Genomic DNA, 23,514 nt, shown 5'->3' on the forward strand with positions numbered 1-23,514 from the left:
CAGTTGTGTCGGTCCGCGGCAGCTTCAGTACCTGTCGTGATTATGGATGGATAATGTTACAAAACGCTCAGTCGCTAGCTAGAAGTACAGAGAAAGTTCACGCATCAAGTTGCACCATGCGCTGGCAGCATCGCCAAAGACGCCTGCTGCGAAAACCAGAAGAGGACATCTTGGACGGAGACACAACACGTGACATCACCTGTGACGTGGTGAGTCTTGGGCATCGAGTTGAGATGGCACGGCATATGGATATGGAGGCGTGGGGTTATCGGATAAGACAACCGGCGGGACAGCCGGGGCCACGCCGGGAGCGGTGGCCGGGGCCTTCTGGGCCGTGGCCACGGGCGCGCGCAGGCGGATGCTTAATAGCAGGCTACGGCCGCGCTCATGTGTAATGATGCGGCACGGGGCCTCGACGGGGCGCGGCTTTGGCGGGCGGGGCTGCTGCGAGGAAGTAGACACGACGGTGTAGGAGCCGACCGGAGGGCCGAGGTCGACGCCGCCGGGCAGGATAGTAGACGGCACAGGGATGCGAAAGGTCTTGGGGATGTCATTGAGGTCGGGCATGGCGTCGGGAAACGCGACGGCGCCGCGACGGTTGAAGCGGCCTTGGCGGCGCTTGCGGCGGGTGTCGCGGTCCTTGTCCTTTTCCAGGCGCTCGAGCTCGGGAGCTGAGATCTCCAGGAGGTTGGGGGTGTAGGTCTTGCAATCGGATGAGGCGCGGAAGACCTCATCGAGCGTGATAACAGGTAAAAAGCGGGACCGGATGTCGTCGTCGTCGATGAAGGAGCCGTCGAATTTGTAGCCAATGAGCGCCAGGGCCTTGTGGTAGACGTGGACCTGCTCGCGGATGGAGTGGGCGATCGCCGTCATGAACTCCCCGGGCAGTTGCAGCTCTTCGCACATGACCTGCGCGAACTCCTCTGGGTCGTTATCAGGGTTGGAGATGTCCCACTCGACGGTATCGAGGAGCTCGTTCTGGCCGACCACAATGTCGAGGCGGATTTTGATACGCAGGTCGTCCCCCCCGATGCGGTTGGCGTTCCGTATGTGCTTGAAAGGGTTTGTCTGGAACTCGTTGAGCTGCTCCCTGATGGCGTTCAGCACGGCATCACAGTACTGCGTGGGCTGAGCAAAACGATAGTCCTCGAGTGTGCGCATTACAAATTCCTCCAACTTGACCAGCTTTTCGTTTTTGTTCCAAATGAAGGTATCACGCAGGGAGAAACGATCGCGCTCCGTGTCAAACTCAAGCCGGATCGGCACGAGTTCCTCGATATCGTGCTGCATTGTGACATCGTAGACATCATTGAGGGAGATGTATTCGCCGCTCAGCTCGCCGCCAATGACCACATTCGTCACAGTATTGGTGAAGCCGTTACCATACCCCGAGTATCCGTCCCCCCAAATGCTCTTTGATACGGTGCCCTGTGAGGTATTTGTAATGGACTTCATGCGGGTATTTTTGAGTTCTTTGTAGTAATTAAGATCCTGCAGCAGCCGCGTGAGGTATTCCTTATTACTGAATCCAAACTTACTCATAGGCTCGTATCCATTACGCTCCCTTACTAATTGCAAAGAGTTCAGCTGGTCGCGGGATATGATCTGTTCATAGAGGAGGAGATCCGACGGTGGATCTATGTTCTGTGCTTTCAAAGAACGAGACCAGGCATCGGAGGACGTTAGTAGTGTTTCCTTTGGATCTTCGTATATTGTCTGAAACTTTGGCAGATCAGCTTCAGTTGAAGTGCCCATATGGGACACGGACACATTTGGCGGTACCGAAGATGAGATTTGTAGGTTATTGCTATGCTCAGAAGCATGATTCACGGTGCCCATTTGGCCCTGAGGCAGCAGCTGCTTCTGTAACGGCTGTGGAGTGCCTGAAGACTGTGGTGTTGATTGGCGCGGTATTTGGGAGCCGGAAGGCAGATGCGACATATAATGAGGCACTTGTTGTGTGGGTTGTGGCCCCTGCGCCTGCGGATTGGGTGACATTTGCATCGACGGAGACATGCCGCCCTTGGAAAGGTCAGGCAGATTCCCGTGAACCTGGGACTGCGGTGATTGTTGCTGCGGTGATTGCTGCTGCTGTTGCTGTTGCTGTTGATGTTGCTGTTGCTGTTGATGTTGATGTTGTTGATTTTGTTGTTGATGTTGTTGATGTTGTTGATTTTGTTGTTGTTGTTGTTGTTGTTGTTGTAGTTGTTGTTGTTGCTGTTGTTGTAGTTGTTGTTTTTGTTGTTGATGATGATGATGATGATGTGGTTGTGGTTGTGGTTGTAGTTGTTGTTGCAGTTGTTGTTGTTGCTGCTGCTGATGTTGTTGTGATTGCTGTTGTGGCTGTTGTGGTTGTTGTGGTTGTGGTTGTGGTTGTGGTTGTGGTTGTGGTTGTGGTTGTTGTGGTTGTTGTGGTTGTTGTGGTTGTTGTGGTTGTTGTTGTGGCTGTTGTTGCAGTTGTTGTTGTTGCAGCTGTTGATGTTGTTGATTTTGTTGTTGTTGTTGTTGCTGCTGCTGCTGCTGTTTTTGTTGTAGTTGATTTTGTTGATGTTGTTGTTGATGTTGTTGTTGTTGATGTTGTTGTTGTTGATGTTGTTGATTTTGTTGTTGTTGATGTTGTTGTTGTTGTTGTTGTTGTTGTTGATGTTGTTGTTGCTGCTGCTGTTTCTGCTGGATACTCATCTGAACTTGCTGCTGTAGTTGCGTTATCATCGCGACGGCATTACCGTTATTCTTGGATATGGCCTGCTGCTTCAGGTTGTTTAGCCATTGCAACTGTAGATGTGGCGGCAGCTGGGCAATCTGCACCGGGAGATTAATTGATGGTGTCACCACCGGTGATTGACCAGGCTGCGGAGATTGACTCAGTTGCTGCTGTTGTTGTTGCTGCTTCTGTTGGCGCTGTGTCTCCTGCTGCTGCTGTTGGCGTTGTAGCATCTGCTGGACTTGTTGAGTCTGCTGTGACGGTTGATTCTGCTGACTTTGCTGGGCCTGAACTTGATGTGACTGCTGAGCCTGTTTCACCTGTGCATTGCGGGGAGAATGCTGTGCTTGCTGATTATGAAGGCCTTGTTGCGCCTGTTGCGCCTGCGGCGACTGCTGCGCCTGTGCTTGTTGTATTTGCTGCTGTTGCATTAGAGCTAGTTGCTGCTGCTGAGCTTTCAGCAGCTGTGCCTTCTGCGCGACATTCAGGTATACGCCCTGGTTACTTCCCGAGCGCTCCATCATTCCGCTCATCCCAGGAGTGCCCATCCCTCCCGCGCCCACAGGTGTCATCACGTTCGGTGACTGGTGCTGTGAGCCGGCCTGGTGGCCGTCCTGGTTGCCGATGCCCTCCGCAGAGCTAGCCGCTCCAGCCGCTCCGCCCGCGCCCATCTGGTGCTGTTGTCTCTGCATTAGAATCTGACGATGCCGCTGTTGTATCATCTGCAACTGCATCGGTGTGAGACTTTGTAGAATGTGCTGCGGGATCTGCGACAGGTTAAAGCTGGGCGTGCCGATATTTGCAAAAGGGTTTTGATTGTTCATGCTGTTAACGCGTTGTATTGCTTGTTCCGTGGCTATCGGGTCTCCGCTTGATGTATAGTGCAGGACGTAGATGGGCCGAATCTAACGAAGAATCAATCTGGTGGACAGAAAACCAGCAATGGCTGCAAACTCCTGGCTAGTGTGCACACCGGAAAGCAGCCTAACTTTAATAAGTGCAATCGATTGATCAAATCTGTGACGCGTAGTGTGTTTAGCGCAAGCTCAAGTGTGGTCAATATTTCAACTCGTAAAACTGCAAAGATAATCACGTGATGTAAATCCGGGTAATGGTTCATCCGGGTAACGTCCATGGTCCATCAAGGGCGATCAAGCTGAAAGCGCTCAACCATGATCAACCGCGGAACACACGACTGATAACCCGCCCTAAAGCATTGAGTGCACTTCTTTCTCCTTCTGCGGTGCAGCTTCTGTGATACCATGTACACTAGCATCTACATTACAGATTCCAAGAAGTATGTGAACTGCGAGCAGCAGAACAACGCAAGCCGGACTTTACTAACAGGAATGCCAGGAACCTAGTGTTTGAATATCTGCTGACATCGCAAGCTCCCACTTTTCAGCAGCTATGTAGCAAGATTGCAGGTCGGGATGCGGCAATGGACGCCATGGTAGCGATAAGCAAGGACATGTCGCTGTATCGGCAGGCGGTGGGGCCTGAGAAGCTGTGGTACTGGGCGCTGTGCCAAGCGTGTGGGGACCCCCTAGAGCCACAAATGTTCCTGGCACAATACCACCAGGTGCTGATTGAGTACTTTGACAAGGAGGCACTGACGGTCAAGAAACTGGTCAACAACGCAGACCGGCTGGCACTACTGCTACACGCCATGCTAGATGCGGGGGAGGTGGCGGTGACGGATTCGAACCGCCTGCGGCAGCTGGTTCCGCTCCGCAACGACCTCTCTACCATCTTGAACAGCGCGACCAAGACGCTGGCAAATACCGTCAAGTACGCGGACTCGAAACAGCTGTTCGGGGCGCCGGTCGCCACAGGCAAGGTCGAGGCAGGCCAAACTGTTCCCTGGCGCACCGCCGACTGCCGCTACGTCAATAACGAAATCTACGTGGACCTGGTGGAGACTGTCAATGCCACGCTGCGCCAGAAGGGTTCGTCGCTCACGCTGATCAACGGATCCCTTAGTGGCAAAATCGATGTCAAATGCTATCTTTCCGGCAACCCGACAGTACAGCTCAAGCTGCGGACCAGCGGCCATCCCCTAGATAACTCCGCGCTCCACCGCTGTGTTGAGCTGGGCGAGGCTGGCGTGGCCACCATGAACTTTGTGCCACCCGACGGCCGGTTCACGCTTGCCGAGTATGCCATCGACCTCAGCGCCATAAGCCAGGCCGCCCGCCGCCTCACCAACCTCGGTCTGGTGACAGTCTCGCTGGCGTCCGGCCTCGGGCAGCACAGGGACGAGTTTGAGATCAAGGTCATCATCGGCAATTCCACGCAAGTCGCCGCCATCGAGGACTTGCGCATCACCGTCTACTTCCCCGACATATCAGACGCTGCAAAGATCAAGATCCTACGCACCACCCACGGCGGCTGGGAGTCCGACCTCTCCCGTGTCCGCGGCGTCTGGGCGTTTGACAAGCAGACGGCTGTCGGATCGGTGCCCGTCCTCAGAGGCTGTGTCGAGAACCCGGAATCCACTCCCCATGCCCCGCCCGTCTTCCCGTCCCATCTCGCGGTAAGCTACAGCCATGTCGGCCAATTGCCCAGCGGCATTCGCGTCGACACCATTGCTCTCTCCGATCTGCCCCCGGGGTCGAAACCGTTCAAGGGTGTAAAATACACCTCCCGCGCCGGTGACTACATCGTTAGAGCATAGTGTCACGTGCCCGTTGCCACACATCCGACTAGGGCTACTCGGCATTCGCATCCGCTGCCATTCATCGCCCAACGGAACTACGCGGATAACCACCGAAGCTCGGGCCTATTAGTCCTGTACATCACGGAGACATATTGTATTATATAACCTGTTTCCGGCAACAAGGTGAGATGTTGGGTATTGGGGTAGTAACGTCCATGATTGCACGCAGTAATTGCGAGTCCCTCGGCCACTGCCGATATCCGATACAAAAAGTATATAAGTGCTATAGCTGTGCTCTTAATAGCCGGAGCAATCTAGAACAGGGTGGTGAGGCTAGCGCAAAAAGTTTCGAGCTTACACACTCAGCTACAGGCTACATCCAGCAGGTAAACCAACGCAGTATATATGTCGCTAACTTTCAACGACCGTGTGGTAATCATTACGGGTGCCGGAGGCGGTCTGGGCCGTGAGTACGCGCTGGACTACGCCAAGCGCGGGGCCAAGGTGGTGGTGAACGACCTAGGGGGGACGCTTGGCGGGTCCGGGCATGACACAAGGGCTGCAGACAAGGTTGTGGAGGAAATCCGCAAGGCCGGCGGCACTGCGGTGGCCAACTACGACACGGTGACGGACGGTGATAAGATCGTGAAGACTGCGATCGACGCGTTCGGGCGTGTGGACGTGATTGTCAACAACGCGGGCATCTTGCGCGACGGGTCCTTTGCCAAGATGACCGAGAAGAACTTCAGCGCGGTCGTGGACGTGCACCTAAACGGGTCATACAAGCTCTGCAAAGCGGCATGGCCTTATATGAGGCAGCAGAAGTACGGGCGCATTGTCAACACGGCGTCGCCCGCCGGCTTGTACGGTAACTTTGGCCAGACAAACTACTCCGCGGCCAAGCTGGGTCTAGTTGGGCTATCTGAGACGCTCGCGAAGGAGGGGCACAAGTACAACATCAAGGTCAACGTCATTGCGCCTATTGCCAGGTCGAGAATGACTGAGGGTTTGCTTCCTGATCACGTGATCAGGGTTATGGGCCCTGAGAAGGTGGTTCCCATGGTTGTGTACTTGACTCACGAGAACACCGAGGTCACCAACAGCATATTTGAGCCAGGCGCTGGATATTACACGCAGGTGAGGTGGGAGCGTAGCTCCGGCGGACTTTTCAACCCTGATGAGAAGACGTTTACTCCTGAGGCCATTCTTCACAAGTTCCCTGAGGTCCTGGATTTCAAGGACAAGCCCTTCAAAGCTGTTGAACACCCTTACCAACTAGCAGACTACAACGATTTGATTTCCAAGGCGCGGCAGTTGCCACCTAACGAGCAAGGCAGCGTGCAGGTGAAGTCCTTGAAGGACAAGGTTGTAATTATTACCGGTGCTGGTGCCGGGTTGGGCAGGTCTCATGCTCTTTGGTTTGCGAAGTACGGCGCCCGCGTGGTTGTGAACGACCTAAAGGGTGCTGACGGCGTGGTTGCTGAGATCAACAGCCAGTACGGTGAAGGCCGTGCGGTCGCTGACAGCCACAACATCGTGACCGACGCCGCGGCCGTCGTGGAGACTGCAATGAAGGCTTTCGAGCGTGTTGATGTATTGGTTAACAATGCCGGTATTTTGCGTGACCGCTCGTTTGTGAAGATGACTGACGATGAGTGGAATAGCGTCCTGCAGGTGCATTTGTTGTCTGTGTTTGCACTAAGCAAGGCTGTATGGCCTATCTTCATGCAACAGCGCTCTGGTGTTATTGTTAATACCACTTCTACCTCTGGTATCTACGGTAACTTTGGCCAGGCCAACTACTCTGCCGCCAAGGCTGCTGTTTTGGGGTTCAGTAAGTCTTTAGCCATTGAGGGTGCCAAGCGTGGTATCAGAGTTTACGTGATTGCTCCTCACGCCTTCACTAACATGACCAAGACCATCTTCGGCGAGACCGAGATCAAGAGCTCTTTTGAACCTAGTCAGGTTTCTCCATTTGTCGTCTTGCTTGCCTCGAACGAATTTGCAAGAAAGTACAGACGGAGTGTCGGTTCGCTGTTTGAAGTCGGTGGTGGCTGGATCGGCCACACCAGATGGCAGAGAGCCAAGGGTGCTGTCAGTTTGGAGTTGGCTACTGCCGAGTTCATTAGAGACAACTGGGCCACTATCACCGACTTCTCTAAACCTTCATACCCAGCCAGTATTGATGCGGCCGGTAATGATATGATGAAGGCGATCATGACTGCTACCGCTCTTCAGAGCAGCACTGGTGCTCTAAAGTACACTTCTCGCGACAGTATCATTTACAACCTTGGTCTTGGCGCTAACACCACGGAGTTGAAGTATGTCTATGAGAACCACCCAGCCTTCCAAGTTCTCTCAACTTACCCAATTGTTCTAGCTATGAACGCGGGCTTCGTTGACTTCCCTTCATTTGCGGACAACTTCGACTACAATATGTTGCTTCACGGTGAACAGTATATGAAGCTGAACCAGTATCCAGTTCCAACTGAGGGTAGCGTGAAGGTCGAGACAGCACCCGTTGCGTCTACGAACAAGGGCAAGAAGGCTGCTTTGATCGTTATCGGTTATAAGGTTATTGACGCCAAAACGAACAAGCAACTTGCCTACACTGAGGGCTCTTATTTCGTTAGAGGCGCACAAGTCCCTGAGAGCAAGAAGGTTTTGACTGAACGTCCAACGTTCTCTACGACTTCTTTCTCCTCCCCTGACAGGGAGCCAGACTTCGAAGCTGAGATTGACACCAGTGTTCACCAGGCCGCTTTGTACAGATTGGCCGGTGACTACAACCCTCTACACATCGATCCAAAGGTTTCCAGTATTGCCCGCTTCCCAAAACCTATCTTGCATGGGTTGTGTTCCCTGGGATGCACTGCCAAGGCCCTATTTGAGAAATTCGGCCAGTATGATGAGTTGAAGACCAGATTCTCCAGCTTCGTCTTCCCTGGTGATAAGCTAAAGGTTAGAGCCTGGAAGGAAGATGGTGGCATCGTTATCTTTGAGACTATCGATCTCGACAGAGATATGCCTGTGTTGACCAACAGTGCTATCAAGCTTGTGGGCAGCCAGTCCAAGCTATGAGGCTTCTATGGTCAGTTTTCCAGCCGGTAGGATTATATGCAGTTAGATTAATACGTACTAGCTACGCAGTAAATGTTTTCAGTTTACATTTTGTCGATGGCGATTCCTGCCATTGTTAGGTTCTGTCCGAGGAAGCCGCTCTAAATACCGCCCAATATCATAACTTGGAGGCGTGGAATTACTTATACATTATAAATAATAGATAGAAGCGCTACCAAAGGATCCCAATACCGCGCAACGGTCTCTGCCCTGCCGCAACAGCGGCCAGGTTGAACCGCAGCTATACGGGCACCACCGCACTATCGATGAGTTCACTCCCCAGCGCTTGTTGTGCACATATATCCCTTAGATAGGAGAGTCCTCTGGGGGAATGGTCTTTTGCCAATGACTGCCCATCACTGGAAGCTTCTTGTAGAAGGCGTCCTGAAAGGTGGGCCATGCCTCGGTAAAAACAGCTAGGCCGGCAACGTACGCACCGCCCCAAAGCGCCAAGTTAGGCAAGTAGCTAATGAAAGTGGACATTGGGGCTCTGCCAAAACGCATAGCTGGCTTAGCAGACAACTTGGAAAAGTACTATGAACATGTTAGTATCATGACCTTTCAATCATATGGGCAACTGCTCTCTAATAACAGCAATTTCCACCTCTAGCCTGCTAAGAATAACCCTCGTGCCGCCCAAGAGTAGGGCAGCATACGCAACATACGGCAACCATCGTGAACTTAGTGTCTCTCTTGGAGCAACGTATTTTAATATTAGACCGTCCGATACAAATGAGGATTTCACCGTGAGCTGAAAATCTCAACTATCACTTTCCACGTATATAAATGCTGATATTTGATTGGATGTTGGTCACATGACCGGCGTCAGCGTGCTCTCACTGGCGCCAGCGTAATACACGCCAACGCTAGGCAGATACTAAAGCAAAGTGTTTCTTGGTTGCGGTAACCAAATTCATATACTGTACTATGAAGCGTTAATGGTAGGTTGTGCAGCTCTTGCCTGTTTTTTTGTTCTCAAGGATTTGCATTGCATTACTTTTAAGAAAGAACTAACTAAACGTTTGAAAAATGGCTATCCATTTAGGGTGAAGACTCCTGCTAGAGCGTGGGTTTTCTATGGTTTACGGAGGTTTATTTAGCACTATACGCCTCGGCGCATAAGGTGTGTGAAATAAAGTCGAGTTTAACATCTAAGTTAGAAAAGTCAAATGAACTGAGGACGCAGACCATGACATACAATAAGTCGAAGATACCGCCCGCAGAGGAGAGCGGTGGCTGAGATCAATGCAGAATGCTGTGCCATCAAGAGTAGAGGTATGTAGTTTCGTGCTTTGATGAATATATTAGAAGGACTCATCGTCGGATGAGATTAGTTCGATGAAACGAGTAGGGGTGACTTTTTCCTTCTCCTTGTCGGCATCTTTGTATTCATGGGATTTGTCAATGTTGCTCCACATCGTTCCGGAATTCTCGGATATCTTCAAGGAAGCATGGTTGGTAGAATCGAGCTCTTCGGTGGATTCCGTTCTCGGCCTGCCCTTCATTAGCTGGCTCATTCTCTGGGCGCCAAGGCCGTCAAGGCCATACCTAAAATCCATTGGGAGCCTTGATACTGATTCCGGGCGTTCGGTGTCCACAGTTGCGCTTTCGTGGTTTTCAGCGGACTCAAGGCCGGGTGTGTCATCGACAGGGGATGGTTCATCAGGCACCAAGGCCACCGTTTCGTCCGAGGAGTAATCGTGATCTGCATGTGGTGATGGTGGCGGACCAATTGCAACATCCTTCTCTTTGGTCATATGTGCGTTGAAGTTTGTTAGAAGTAATGGGGCAGGAGAGAAAGGCTGAATTGGGACTGGGGTTGCTAGAGTGTTCACTTCCTGCATGGTGGAATAAATAGAAGAGCTCTGGGTCCTGTACGGAGAATTTCCAGGTGTTGAGAGCGTATTTGGGTCCTCTTCCTCGGCCTTTTGGCTCGCCGGTCTAGAGGTTAGCTGCTTCATTACTTCGGTTTCAATCCAGTCAGATATTTCCTTCAAATCCTTCTGTCTCCTAGTAATATAATGAAAGGCAGTACGGAACTTGTCGCGCTTTTTCTCACAGTTCGAGGATTGAAGCTCAAATTGGTACCTGTTGATTATATGCAAGCACTTGGTTAGAACGCGGTTTTTGATTTCAGACTCAGTCTCCAATTGTTCTGTAGCCGTCAAATGTTCCTGTTCTCGTTGTTGAAATTCAGCCTTTGCACTCATAAGGCTCTCAACAATATCCTTCTTTTCGTCTATTATCGCGTTCTTCTCAGACTCTATATGTGCAATCTTTTCGTGCAACTCTGATATTTCCTCCGCAGAAATTAGGAGTTTGTCATGCGCTTCCTCTAATTGAAGTTCTAAACTATGGATCTCTTCTTGGTATAGCTTTTCATTAAAGAAACCTAGAGTTTTCCGGCGTTGTTTTAACGGAAGCTTGGAAAGTTCTCGGACTTGCTTCCTGTGGGCATCTTCCATCGAACTCATTTGGCGTTCAAGTTCCTCGGCATGGTCTCTTAATACCCCTAACTCTTTCTGCATTGCAGCTTTCTTGACAAGCAGATCTCTGTAATTCTCCTTGATCTTCATGAGCTGTGCCACGGTCTCATTCTTTTCTTCAATAGTTTGAACTAGCCGCTGACATTCCTTTTCCAAATATGGAGAGTCCTTGTAAATATTAAGTTCCTTCCTCAAGCGTTCATTCTCACTTATTAACTCTCTGTTCATGGCATGGAATATACCAAACTCTCCAATTCTTGAATCAATTGTGGTAGCAAAGGATCGTATGACTGACTGTGTGTCGCTGTTCCAGGTAGGATAGTTCGACTCCTTAAAAAACTTGTTCATATCGTTAATTAGGCTAGATTGTTCGTTGAATAATGCTGTGAACCTCTTGTCATAAAAGTTCCTGTAATACGCAAGCTCTTCCTTCTGTGCTTTCGCTTTCCGTTTCAGTACCTCTCTCTCCGAATTTAGTTTCTCATCCAACTGAGACACTTTGAAATCCAATTCTTCTATGGTAATTTGCATCTCGTTTATTTGGTAGCACAGATCACGGATACTATTCCTTAAGAAGGCTGTCTCTTTGTTCTTATCCAGTAAGCGTCGCATAACCTTTTTATTATTGCTGGCAATGCATGCTACTAGGACTTCTAAGTTAAATGCAAGATCGTTCACGTCAGCCAATTCTGTGTCGTAGCCCACTACATTGTAGAGCTTATAGATTAAACCTCGAATGCAATCATTGGGGTAAGCCACAGCTTCTGTAGTCTGCCTATAGCAGAACTTTTCATCTTCAAGGGTATGTCTTGAAGGCGGCTTTAAGGAACCCTTCATCGAAGTACTGGGTCTTTCTACCCCTCCGCGGGAGCAGGATGTAGCCGGAGCTTCTGAATCAAACTCTTGCACTTCAAACTCTTGTCGTGGACCGAACGCAACTTTAGCTGCGCCTTCAGGTTTTGTTTCTTTACTGCCAGAACTTGTGGGCGGTGATGGTAGGAATTTTCTCCAATCTGGGGTAAGTTCCTTCATATCGAGTGACACTGCACGCCCAAAGCATTCGAATTTCGATATATCCTCGTACTCCTCTGATATTGTATAAGTGTCAGGGTTGAACGGTACGTAGTCATCCTTGTCGAATTGTGTCTTGAAGTAAAACTTCATGTGGTTCCAAAACACAGAAACTGAGTTTGAGTATCCCCTGGTTTCTTTCCACGACTGGTACAACAAATGCACTGGCGAGTTGGCGGCTATCTCCTTCAACTTGTTCTGGTACGCTGCATTCTTTCGCCATTTAATCTGTTCGATAATGTCCGGTTCCTGTGCAAGAGAGGGGTCTCCACCAAATGGCATCGATGAGAGCTCACTCACTGGCTTCCGCAAAGATAGCTCTGCCATGCTACTTGGTGTGCTATTCTTCCGCGGGAAAGTGTCTGGAGGGCTTTTTTGTTGCGACTCTCTTGATGAGGGCGCTGACGATGCCCGTACACGCCGAAAGCGCTTCATCTTTGGCGATAAGATCGAAGGCCGCTTCAACCGACCCAAGGCCTTCTCCTTCCAATAGCTGCCGTTAGTAGTGTGAGGCCTACTTTCACTAGCAGCAGATATTGAACGTTGCAATGTCTGAGTAGGCGTTATCACTTTTTGTAACCGATTCTCTCCCAACTGGATGGAGGACGAATCGGGAGAGGAAGAAGCAGTAGAGGTCGGAGTAGTTGGTAGATCCATTCGGTAACTGTGAGTGCAGAGTTTAATGTCAGATCCTAGCAGTTCCCTTCCTTAATTATCGTAAAAGACTTCGAGAACCAAGAAAACACTTGATTGTGACAGTTCTCTATTTAAGCCACCTAACAATGCGTCAATATGTGTAGGCTTCCCTTAAGACAATCGATGCGTCTGGTTTAGTACCAGGTACAAAATACTGTTCTTTGCGTCCGTTCCTCGACGTCCTGTGCCGCTGTCGCCCTGCGACAGTGTCACTGACGCAGACGCACCAGCTAAACAAAGTAGTCCAAGTAGCACAGTTCAGACTCTCGATACCTGCTACTTTTTGCGACCCAGAGCCATTGTCACAGCTACTATCGTCCTGTTTTCTCCCAATATCGCGGTGTTGTCGCGATCTAAATGCCGGAGGCAGCGGTTTCAGTCGCAGTACGCTGACGTCGAAATGAAAACCACTGCATCGCGCTAGCCGTATCCCACTCTCGCTTGGTAAACGTAAATACAGTAGCATTTGTAGGTACAAACTCCGCCCGAACAGCACCGTCGGACCTGAGACATGCTTCTCGAGAGCCCTTACATAAGCACTTCATTAGTTGTCTACCCATAAAGGGTTATACACGGCCTCATCATGCATATTATGGGGTTGTTCCGAGATCGGTTTCGAGATTAATAGCTCAACCAAGGTCCTATATTAGATGATACTTCAAATGTCTGGCGGAATCTATTATTTGAGAAGCCAGAGTATTATCCAGTACTATGGCAAGTGTCTGGAGAAGGAGTTTAAAGACTCTTTCGAGCTACCCAAGACCGTCCGGTTCCTCTGCAAAGCGATTTGTGGAAGAGCAGACTACTGAACTTGAGCAATTATGGTCTTCGCCTCGGTTCCAGGAAATTACGCGCCCTTATACGCCACTTGACGTGGTAAAACATCGCGGCTCGCTGGGCAGGGTTGGTTACGCATCGTCGGTCCAAGCAGAGCGTCTCCACGACCTACTTGAGGACAAATTCCACAAGAGAGAAGCAGTTTCGACCCTGGGCGTGATCGACCCGGTCCAGATGACCCAGCTTGCAAGGTGCGAAGGGATCGAAGCTGCATATGTATCTGGCTGGGCGTGTTCCTCGACGATGGTCGGCTCGACAAACGAGGTCTCCCCGGACTTCGGAGACTACCCGTACGATACCGTGCCCAACCAGGTCGAGCGGATATTCAGGGCGCAGCAGATGCACGACAGGAAGGCGTTTCTCGCGGACGGGGCCGAGGGCAGGGCCAGCACGGACTACTTGAAACCGATAATTGCCGACGGGGATATGGGCCATGGCGGCAGCACGACCGTCATGAAGCTGGCGAAGCTGTTTGCCGAGAAGGGCGCCGCGGCCATCCACCTCGAAGACCAGATGCACGGCGGCAAGAGATGCGGGCATCTCGGAGGCGCCGTGCTGGCGCCCACCTATGTACACATCTCCCGACTCATCGCGACCAGACTGCAGTGGGACATCATGGGCACCCAGAACCTGCTCATTGCCCGCACGGACTCCGCCAACGCGAAGCTCATAGCCAGCAGCTCGGACCCGCGGGACCATGAGTTCATCCTGGGCACCACGCAACCCGCTGCTCAGCCCTGGGCCGAGCTTGTTCTTGATATGGAAGCTGCTGGCTGCACCGCTCAAGAAATTGCGGCTGCCGAGCAAGAATGGTTCGACGAGTGCCCCCTACTTACCTTTGACCAGGCCGCCGAGCAGCAACTCAGCAGCTCCGAATACGGCGCCTACGGGGCTCGGAAGAAGGAGCTTTGCTCCCAGCTCGGACGGCCGTATCTGGCCCTGCGAGAAATGCGTCACATCGCCGAAGCCGTTGCCCCGCACAAGTCCGTGAACTTCGACTGGGACGCCCCGCGCACGCGCGAGGGGCACCACATGCTGCATGGCTGCATGGAGCTCGCCGTGCGCAGGACTCTCGCCTTCGCGCCCTACAGCGACCTGCTGTGGCTAGAGACAAAGACCCCGGACCTCCGCCAGGCCTCCGCCTTCGCTGCCGCCATCCATCGCGCGTACCCGCACGCCAAGCTTGTCTACAACCTGTCGCCCAGCTTCAATTGGACTGCCCACGGCTACGACGACCGCCAGCTGCGCGCCTTCATCCCCTCGCTCGCCGCAGCGGGCTTTGTGCTCCAGCTCGTTTCTCTCGCCGGCCTGCATTCCGACGCCCTGGCCTTCTGGCAGCTGGCCGCCGCCTTCCCCGCCGACGGCATGCTGGCCTACGTCCAGCACGTGCAGGCGCCCGAGCGTCGCTCGGGCTGTGACGTGTTACTGCACCAGCGCTGGTCAGGTGTGGATTACGTGGACTCTCTCGGCAACCTGGTCCAAAACGGTGCCAGCTCCCACACCCGCGGCGCGGGCGGCGACAGTTTCACCGAGTCCCAGTTCCAGTAAGCTCGCCTGCTGCTGCCGCTGTCCACCGAATTCCTCCCCTACCTACTGTCGCTATATAATTCCATACAACTAGCTTGCCTGGTCGTTCGATCTGCGCCCACACTTCCGGCAGCTTGCGATCTGTAACCTTGCATAGTGCCACATATGCACAGACACCGCAGTGTCATTCTCTACCGCGCCAAGTTTGGCTATTACTTGAAGCAGAACACAGTTGCTTCGACCTGTCACACGCATAGGCATCTGTAGCATCACCCATGCGACGTCGTTCTGGTCGAGCCTCTCAGCATCTGCTCGTGGACTTATCGCTGGGTGTTACATGATTTGGCTTTACCGGCATCGCTTCCCGTTAGACAAGGCCGTGAACACGGCGGTAGCGAGCAGTACCATGACAGCCACACACCAAAGAGTTACTGGTGTGGAATGGGCACATCCACCCGCTCAGCTTGCCTCGTATCTCCACAGCAGGTGATTTGGGTAATTCTTGCCGCAATTTATGTACTAAACTTAGCGATTTTAGGAAGCCGTCAGGTCTTGATCGCTCGGCAGTATAAAGAGTAGGTGGCCGGGCCGTGGAGAAGTTGGACTGGTGGTTAGCACTACCATGGAAGACGTTGCGGCGCGCACAGTCAACTCTGGAGATAACAGCTACCAGCTGCGAGCGGCCACAGCGGTGTGCCGGGGCTACACAGTGTACCAGGCCGTGGACAAGCGGGGCCGGCGCTGCGTGGTGAAGGAGCTACACGGAGTGGACGCGGCTTCGATACCGCCGTCGGTGCAAGAGCGCGAGCTGGAGCGGTTTATGGTCGGGGAAGACGCGTTCGTCGTCTACGGGCGGGGCGAGCTGGAGGAAGAGGGCCTGGACTACTTCAACTATCTATCCGGAGACGCGGAAGAGGCGGAGAGCGGGCGTGCAGACGGGCGGACGGCGCGCGACGCGGGGCAAGGCGTTGCTGGCAACGGCCCTGCGGCGTGCGGGGGCGATGGGGAGGCGCCGGCGTCGATCCTGGAGAAACCGCGCGAGCGGCAGCGCCAGGGCTCGTGTGTGTTCGTTCCCAGCGAGCCGCAGGGCCCGGTGAAGCGTGCGCACTGCGGGAAGAGCATCAGCCGGCTACCGCGGACACCGCTGCCCAGAGCGAGCGTGCGCGTGCAGGATCGGGGCGGCTGCGCCACGGCCGCGCGGAGCGCGCTGCGCGACGCAGCCCCAACTAGCGGCAATAATGACTATTACGAAGATGAAGATGCGGATGAAGAGGACGACGAGGACGAGGACGAGGACGACGAGGACGATGAGGACGACGAGGACGACGAGGACGACGAGGACGAAGAGGACGAAGAGGACGACGAGGACGAAGAGGACGACGAGGACGAAGAGCTGCTTCCCGACGACTCGTTGCCCAAATTCCTATCACCGTGCGTCTTTCTGAATGAGTATCCGCAGAAGAAGCCTCAGGAGGAATCGTTTGTGCTTACGCCTGTGTGCCACCCTACTTCGGAATACGCAATACCACCGTCGCCGGCCCCCCTGCTCAAGGAGCGGAAAGTCCTTCCCAGGACACCGATGCCGCACCAGTTCCCGAAGGCGAAGCGGCGGGGACCTTCGCCAGGCACCAGCTGCTTTGCTGCGTCCGTGGCCTGTTCTCCGTACGATCTTTCGCCCGCCGGGCATCCAACATCTCCGATGAGCCACCTGGGGTCGTCGCTCTTATCGTTCGAATGTTCGGGCGGGATAGAGCTGAATCTGGACGCGAACAAGATGCTCAACAGGCGGAAGCTCAGGAATGGCAAGATATAGGTGTTACGAATGATGCGGCATATCGGGGGTGCCTGGATCTCCAAGCATAGCCAGGCCACAGTGCAAGCACGCCCTGACTATGCCACAGGACTATATATGTTCAGATCGGACTAAATGTTATAGTATATTTACAGCTTAAAGGTTAAATAGCAACCGGGATACGTTATTGGGACGATCGCGACCCGGCAGCCTGGTCTGCTGTGCGGATTAGTCGTTCGAAAGAATCAAGGTTGGCACGCCCCCCAGCGTGTGTTCTTCGATGAGCTTGGCGTTGAGTAAGTCGTTCTCGCGGAACTTGCGGACGCCCTCCTCAATGGACCCAACCAGTCCTGCGGCAAAGTGTCTAGTCGCAACGCGGGTCTCGCGGGTCTCTTCGCTGGCAGTGACGTTGACGACCAGCACCGCGCCGGTGCTCGCCAGCGAGTGATATATATGCGCCCAGTTTTCTTGGTCGTAGAGCAGATACAGCCCATCAAAGATCAGCACCCGGGTGAAGCCCGTTAGGACGTGCTGATCGCGTACGGGATCCTTCGCCGCGTGGTCAAAGCCCGGATAGGATATCACAGGGCACTGTGCAAAGGTATCGCATATTGTTTCCATGAGCGTTTCGCCCTTCGGTCTCTTCGCCGGCTTCCACTTGCACGTGGCCGCCAGGAGCTTACAGAGCTGCAGATAGTTATTACTGTCAAACGTCCAGGGTGCCCCGCGCCGTTTGTGCGCCGCAGCAGCATCCGCGAAGTGGTCCAGGTGCGCCCGCGACAGATGGAACCCGTCCATGGGCACCACCTCAGCTATATTGACCGATGACGCTGGATCCAGGGCTTCGCTCGCGATGCGCACCGAATTGGGGAGCCCGCCGCGCCCGAAGATAACTGCGGTCCCATCCCCATCGTAGAACTTGTGTGGCTTGAACCCCGGGTCCTCCACGTGCGCGAAGAACCCCCGTCGCGCCTCCTCGACCAGGGCGCCTGACGCAACCGGCACAGTCTCGTCCAGGCTTTCCGCAGCAATGCCCGCGGAAATCCTCAATCCACCCCTTCGTGCCTTCAGGTGACTCTGGAATTCCTGGTTCAGGTCCCGCTTAAGCCTCTGCGCCATCGTAGACTTGCCGGACCCAGGATGCCCCACCACCACTACAGCCACCCGATAGTTGCTCTCGATATTCTGAGCAAGGAGATCCCACACTCGCTTCTTTAAGTCTTCGTAGTCCATGCCGCTTGCTGTGTATGCCTGCTGGTACACTATTCAATAGCAGAAGGTCGGCTTAGGGTGGCTAAAGTGGCTTGAACAGCAGCGTTCTCCACCCCTTATCAGGCATTGCTAAAAAGTCGCCGTAACGCAGCACTCTACGAACTGTAGCACAGGGAGCAACAGCGCTTGGGGACCGCAATGTTACAGCGCTATCGACACGTGCAGACATTTGCCTTTCCAATCACTGGCTAATGGGAGGCATGCGATGCCCGGCGCTCGCGAGAGATGGCATAGAGAACAGGCCATCGACCACAGCAAAATACAAATGTGGGATATAGCATAAGTACTCTAGCCGACAGTGTATAGAATGATTGGACAAGGCTTATGCTCGAGCAGAATTCGCATGGAGAGCTTAGCTGTGTGCTGACGACCGAGCGGGCCACTCTAGTGGAACGCTGACTCTTACTACTTAATTCGATGGGTGAAAAATTACTTAGGCGATGAGTGAACAGTATCTCTGGTACCAAGCGCAACAGAGCAGTACCTGGTGTTGGTCGATTCCAGACTATATCAAATCATATGTTCAGACCTATTACATCACAGGTGGGGAAGAGGCTTGGGCTGGCTGCGCAGATGAAGAGCAGCGCCGTGACGGGCAGGTGGGCGTCGACGCTGGCGTTCATCGAATCGCACAAGCCAGGGGAGATCGCGACGTCGTCGCTCTCGACACTGGAGGCGGCCAAGAGGTTGGGCAACCCGGTGACAGCGCTGGTGGTCGGCCACAAGCTGGCGGGCATTGCACAGGCGCTGCAGAGCGTGGACTGTAGCCAGCTGCAGCGCATTGTGGTGGCCGACAGTGCGGATTACGAGCACTACCTGCCCGAACGGATAGCACCTCTGTGCGTGCAGCTGCTGAAGGATCCTGAGTACTCGCATTTTGTCGTGGCGGCCTCCGCAGTCGGCAAGAACATCCTTCCCAGAGTCGGTGCGCTGCTGGACGTGCAACCGGTGAGCGACATTGTAGCGGTCAAGGACCAGGAGACCTTCACGCGCCCGATCTATGCGGGCAATGTGCTGGTGACGGTGCAGGATCCACAGGCGACGAAGCTGCTAAGCATCCGCGCGTCGGCGTTCCCGGCGGTGGGCCCCGGCAGCAACAGTGCCAGCGTGGAAAGCGCCCCAGAGGTTGCTGCGGCCGCGATTGACGTTGCATGGCAAAGCAACAAGCTGTTGTCATCTGACCGGCCCGAGCTAGGCTCGGCCAAGCGCGTTGTCTCCGGCGGCCGCGGGTTGAAGAACAAGGAGACGTTTGATGAGCTGCTGGAGCCTCTGGCTACTAAACTGGGGGCTGCTATCGGCGCCACACGGGCTGCAGTGGACGCGGGGTTCTGCGATAACTCGCTACAGATTGGTCAGACGGGCAAGGTCGTGGCTCCAGAGCTGTATGTGGCTATCGGCGTCTCCGGTGCGATACAGCACCTCGCCGGCATGAAGGACGCCAAGACCATCGTTGCAATCAACAAGGATCCGGAAGCACCGATCTTCCAGGTCGCAGACTACGGGCTCGTGGGCGACCTCAACGCCATCGTTCCCGAGCTAACCCAGAAGCTTGCTAAATAAGCGCACGGTCTGCCTTGGATGGGGTTATATATGCGGGCCGCAGCCCTACAAAGTATGTACAGGATAGTGCAGGCAGCCATTCAATGCTTGAGGTTCATGTAGACCTCCGTGAGATCGTCTATCTCGTCCAGCTGCGCAAGCAACTTCTTGTGCTTCTTCGCGACCTCGGCATCTGCTATTTCGACCGCCATGTCGGGCTTGGGCTCGTAGCCAATTCCCACATCGCGCACAAGAAAGTTGCGCTCCTTGAGCAGGGTCGCCACGCGGTTTGTCGCGGTGGGCTCAGTCTTCACCTCGTAGGTCTCCGCGGCAAAGCCCTCCTTCGCCTCGAAGTTCTCTTCCGCCCATAGCTCCAGGTCCTCTACGCCCTCGACCTCGGACACAACCTCAAACACCGCGTCGTAACTCTCGCACGAGGCCGGTGGCTGGATTGCCACGTACCCGCGGCGCTCGAAGAAGTACTGAGCGGGCGACATGTTGCCGCCATGCTTGTTGAACGCGGCGCGTACCAGGCTCACGGTCCGATTCTTGTTGTCGGTGAGCGCCTCCAGCACAAACGCCACGCCACCGGGCCCTATCGCCTCGTACATGCATGCCTCGGCGTTGTCGCGCGCCCCACCCTCGCCGACGCCCTTGCGGATTGCGTTTTCGATCACTTTCTTGGTCACATTGGCCTTGGACGCCGCTTCTATCGCCGCCGCCAGTCGCAGGTTCAGCGTCGGGTCGGCAGACCCGCCCTGCTTGACTGCCACCGATATCTGGTTGGCCATCCGCGTGAAAAGCCTGTTCCGCTCAGCATCGTTCTTCGCTTTATCGTGCTTGATCGTCGACCACTTGTTGTGTCCCGACTGCAGCCTGCTGGACCGCGCCAGGCCTCGAGCGGGCGTCAGAATCACACTTCTCAATGGCCTAAACACTGTCTGCATCCTACTGGTGTCCTAGATGCTGCGCTCCGACTAGTGAGCTTTCGAGCATGGCCGAAAGCCAATTCTCTGGACGGTTTTTTAATGCTGAAGCTACCAGATACAGATATAAGAGAGGCAGGAACACGCTTGGAGGAGACAGCCGGCGTTAGATCCTCCAGAGATGCTAGGCGCGCCCGCTAAGCTAGCTAACAGGCAGGCTCGTGCTTACCGAGCATGGCTTTGAACTGTGGTTGCACATCTCCACACCGCAGCTTTATTAGCTCGAGCCAGCTAAATTTTAAAAACCGTTGAAAAGACTTAGTATCCACTTTACTAGCACCGTGTGCGGGTTCACGACAGCGGCAGAAGATGGCTGAGAATCGTACGCTGATAGCCGTTATTGCTGACGAGGATAGCATCACCGGGCTCCTGCTTGCAGGAGTGGGGCAGGTGACTCCGTCAACACAAGAGAAGAACTTCTTCATCTACAACGAGGGCGTGACCAGCCGAGAGCAGGTGAGCGAGGCATTTGAGAAGTTCACAAGCGTGCGGGACGACATAGCCATCTTGCTGATCAACCAGCACGTGGCAGAGGAGATTCGGGCGCAGATAGACAACTTCACGGAGCCCTTTCCGGCGATACTGGAAATCCCGTCGAAGGACCACCCGTACGACCCCGAGAAGGACACGGTGCTGCGGCGCGTCCGGCGCCTCTTTGGCGAATGAGGATTCTATTTCTCCGTTTTGCGAGGCTAGTTAATTAATACACAGGATCTTTGATGTCTACACATAATTCTGCTCCATAAATCATGCTCTTTTGCCCTTCTTCTTCTTATTTTTGCCCTTTTGGGGGCTACCGGTACTCTTGGCGGGGGAGACGTTGACTGCGGAGGAATTCTTGTTTACGGAGGCGATAGGGGTTCCCGGGACGCTGGGGCCGTTGCTTGGGCCGGCCGCCTCGTCTACTGCTGATGGCGCAGCGTCTGGCCCGTCATTCGAGGCCGCTGGCGGGACTTCGTCTGTGGAGGCTGCAGGTTCCCCGGTGTTTAACTCGGGCTCGCTGCCGGCCAGGTTGGCAGTTTCGATCGGCAGGCTTGGTTCCAATGGGTCTTTGGCCGGGACATCGTCTTTGCCAGGTGGGCTGTTTTTTGCAGTTCCTTGGGCCGGGGCATCCGTCAGGACGACAGGGCTCTCGAGACTTGTCTTGGCTTTCGGTGGAGTCGATTCAGCAGGTGGAGCCGCTTCAACAGGCGAACCGAATTCAGCAGGTGGAGCCGCATTAGCCACCACAGGCTCTGTTGCTTCTCCATCTTTATTCTGTAGATTTTGTGTTTCAGCGGGGACAGAGTCATCTTTAACCGCGCTATCTACTGTGTTTACACCGGAATAGTCATCTTGCTTGTCGCCATCTAAAACCGCGGTTTCGTTCCTGTTATCATCTGCATGATGGGTGCGTATTTCAGTGCCCTTTGAAGGGCTGTCTATCGGTTCTTCTACAACGTTCTCCATTGGTTCTTCTGCAACGTTGTCCTCAACACGATCCGGTTTTTCTGACGCCGGCCCTTCGATGGTTTCTACAATATCTGGTTCTGGTTGCTGTGGGACCTCCAACTCAGGATTGGTCTCCTCTGGCGCTATGGACGCTACTGTATCGTCTGAGAGCTCATTGCGCGCGGGCTCGTCACTCGTACGATGGGCGGAAATTGAGTCGGAAACTGATGGACCCACGCCCTCCGGCCACGTTTCTTGTCCACCGGTCGGAAAGTCTTGCGGCGCATCTGTGCTTCTAGGTTCGTCTGAGCTCGTAAACCGGTAGCTTTCTAGGGTAGAACGATCGACGTCCAAGTAGAAGCCCCGGACACCGACAATACGCTTCTCAAGCTCACACGCCCTTATCCATTCCGGCCGCACAATCGGTATGTTGCCATTCTTCGCGCGCATGAGCTCTCTGTTGTCCTCCTCAACCTCTTCCCCGCATACAAAGTGCGTGGTGTCTAGCGAAACCTTTTTTTGAGGCGACTTCGCGCCAATGGCCTTCAAGCTGGCCACGACCTGTTCCCGTGTGATGCCACCGTTCTTGTCTAGCGGCCCCAGGCATACTGTGATCCCCGACATATCCGTCATTTTGTGTGTGCGGACTTTTAGTGTGTTCGACCACAGCTTCCCGGAAGTAGTCGATAACTTTAACTGGAACTCATACTCCGTATCGATCGAAAGACCGGAGACTTTTGTTGATGTCGAATTCAGCGGGTTCGGGATATTCAAAGCGCGCGCATGTTGTTTGTAGAGGATAAGAGACGTTAATTGCGCAGACCCCACGTCTAGTGGGTCCCATTCAAGCACACAGCTCGTCTGCGTCACGTTTACGAGGCGCAACTGCGGCGCCTTAGGCTCCATCGTCCCGTACTTCTCGAGGATCTTGTCCTGTATCTTTGCAAATCGTTCGCGCTCCAACTGTTCTTGTTTGAAATCCTTTGTCACCTGTATCTTGACGATGGACCCCGCCTTGATGTTGTCTGGTAGTAGTACAGTGGGGAACTCAATCACATGGTGGTTCTGCGTCGTTAAGAGAGCCAGAGACGCATCCAACTTCCCCACGTTCAATAGAACTTCAATTGACATGTCTGAAACTGGCCTGATCACTTCTATAGTAGTCTTCACCTTCGCTATTACTGGTGTGTTTGTGTAATCGCAGGCAGATTCAGTTGAATACAGGGGCTGGTTGTTTCGTATAGTATGAGGTCAGACTTATCATAGTGTCAGTGTCACAGACCCGACTTAAAATATGTACTATAATTAATTCATAGACAATATTCAAGGGCCTCCATGGAGCTCTGATGGAGTTCTAAATATATACAGCGGTTTATTAGCTGCATATAAGAAAT

At 53.6% G+C, this 23,514-nt stretch overlaps 12 protein-coding genes across 12 annotated transcripts; 6 read left to right on the forward strand and 6 right to left on the reverse strand.

Annotated features, from left to right (window-relative positions):
- Nucleotides 1-195: 195 nt before the first annotated feature.
- SNF5 (Snf5p) lies at nucleotides 196-3,528 on the reverse strand (the record flags this gene model as incomplete). The annotated part of the gene is made up of 1 exon (NM_211666.2): nucleotides 196-3,528. One exon carries the CDS (start codon nucleotides 3,526-3,528, stop codon nucleotides 196-198), a length of 3,333 nt encoding a protein of 1,110 aa, NP_986604.2.
- Nucleotides 3,529-3,966: 438 nt separating this feature from the next.
- APM3 (Apm3p) lies at nucleotides 3,967-5,381 on the forward strand (the record flags this gene model as incomplete). Its single annotated transcript, NM_211667.2, has 2 exons — nucleotides 3,967-4,001; nucleotides 4,061-5,381. The coding sequence occupies 2 exons, from the start codon at nucleotides 3,967-3,969 to the stop codon at nucleotides 5,379-5,381; spliced, it is 1,356 nt and encodes a 451-aa protein (NP_986605.2).
- A 387-nt stretch (nucleotides 5,382-5,768) lies between these two features.
- FOX2 (bifunctional hydroxyacyl-CoA dehydrogenase/enoyl-CoA hydratase FOX2) lies at nucleotides 5,769-8,444 on the forward strand (the record flags this gene model as incomplete). The annotated part of the gene is made up of 1 exon (NM_211668.1): nucleotides 5,769-8,444. One exon carries the CDS (start codon nucleotides 5,769-5,771, stop codon nucleotides 8,442-8,444), a length of 2,676 nt encoding a protein of 891 aa, NP_986606.1.
- A 345-nt stretch (nucleotides 8,445-8,789) lies between these two features.
- QCR10 (ubiquinol--cytochrome-c reductase subunit 10) lies at nucleotides 8,790-9,157 on the reverse strand (the record flags this gene model as incomplete). Its single annotated transcript, NM_211669.2, has 2 exons — nucleotides 8,790-9,017; nucleotides 9,140-9,157. The coding sequence occupies 2 exons, from the start codon at nucleotides 9,155-9,157 to the stop codon at nucleotides 8,790-8,792; spliced, it is 246 nt and encodes an 81-aa protein (NP_986607.2).
- Nucleotides 9,158-9,787: 630 nt separating this feature from the next.
- Nucleotides 9,788-12,697, reverse strand: AGOS_AGL058C (AGL058Cp; the record flags this gene model as incomplete). The annotated part of the gene is made up of 1 exon (NM_211670.1): nucleotides 9,788-12,697. The coding sequence occupies one exon, from the start codon at nucleotides 12,695-12,697 to the stop codon at nucleotides 9,788-9,790; it is 2,910 nt and encodes a 969-aa protein (NP_986608.1).
- Nucleotides 12,698-13,447: 750 nt separating this feature from the next.
- ICL2 (methylisocitrate lyase ICL2) lies at nucleotides 13,448-15,121 on the forward strand (the record flags this gene model as incomplete). The annotated part of the gene is made up of 1 exon (NM_211671.2): nucleotides 13,448-15,121. One exon carries the CDS (start codon nucleotides 13,448-13,450, stop codon nucleotides 15,119-15,121), a length of 1,674 nt encoding a protein of 557 aa, NP_986609.2.
- A 601-nt stretch (nucleotides 15,122-15,722) lies between these two features.
- AGOS_AGL056W (AGL056Wp) lies at nucleotides 15,723-16,913 on the forward strand (the record flags this gene model as incomplete). The annotated part of the gene is made up of 1 exon (NM_211672.2): nucleotides 15,723-16,913. The coding sequence occupies one exon, from the start codon at nucleotides 15,723-15,725 to the stop codon at nucleotides 16,911-16,913; it is 1,191 nt and encodes a 396-aa protein (NP_986610.2).
- Nucleotides 16,914-17,120: 207 nt separating this feature from the next.
- YFH7 (Yfh7p) lies at nucleotides 17,121-18,125 on the reverse strand (the record flags this gene model as incomplete). Its single annotated transcript, NM_211673.1, has 1 exon — nucleotides 17,121-18,125. One exon carries the CDS (start codon nucleotides 18,123-18,125, stop codon nucleotides 17,121-17,123), a length of 1,005 nt encoding a protein of 334 aa, NP_986611.1.
- Nucleotides 18,126-18,683: 558 nt separating this feature from the next.
- On the forward strand, nucleotides 18,684-19,724 carry AIM45 (Aim45p; the record flags this gene model as incomplete). The annotated part of the gene is made up of 1 exon (NM_211674.1): nucleotides 18,684-19,724. One exon carries the CDS (start codon nucleotides 18,684-18,686, stop codon nucleotides 19,722-19,724), a length of 1,041 nt encoding a protein of 346 aa, NP_986612.1.
- Nucleotides 19,725-19,804: 80 nt separating this feature from the next.
- Nucleotides 19,805-20,650, reverse strand: DPC29 (post-initiation translation factor DPC29; the record flags this gene model as incomplete). Its single annotated transcript, NM_211675.1, has 1 exon — nucleotides 19,805-20,650. The coding sequence occupies one exon, from the start codon at nucleotides 20,648-20,650 to the stop codon at nucleotides 19,805-19,807; it is 846 nt and encodes a 281-aa protein (NP_986613.1).
- Nucleotides 20,651-20,998: 348 nt separating this feature from the next.
- Nucleotides 20,999-21,355, forward strand: VMA7 (H(+)-transporting V1 sector ATPase subunit F; the record flags this gene model as incomplete). The annotated part of the gene is made up of 1 exon (NM_211676.1): nucleotides 20,999-21,355. One exon carries the CDS (start codon nucleotides 20,999-21,001, stop codon nucleotides 21,353-21,355), a length of 357 nt encoding a protein of 118 aa, NP_986614.1.
- An 81-nt stretch (nucleotides 21,356-21,436) lies between these two features.
- Nucleotides 21,437-23,251, reverse strand: CHS5 (Chs5p; the record flags this gene model as incomplete). Its single annotated transcript, NM_211677.2, has 1 exon — nucleotides 21,437-23,251. The coding sequence occupies one exon, from the start codon at nucleotides 23,249-23,251 to the stop codon at nucleotides 21,437-21,439; it is 1,815 nt and encodes a 604-aa protein (NP_986615.2).
- Nucleotides 23,252-23,514: the final 263 nt, after the last annotated feature.

This window comes from Eremothecium gossypii, chromosome VII (genome assembly GCF_000091025.4).
Source record: "Eremothecium gossypii ATCC 10895 chromosome VII, complete sequence".
NCBI lineage: Eukaryota > Fungi > Ascomycota > Saccharomycetes > Saccharomycetales > Saccharomycetaceae > Eremothecium > Eremothecium gossypii.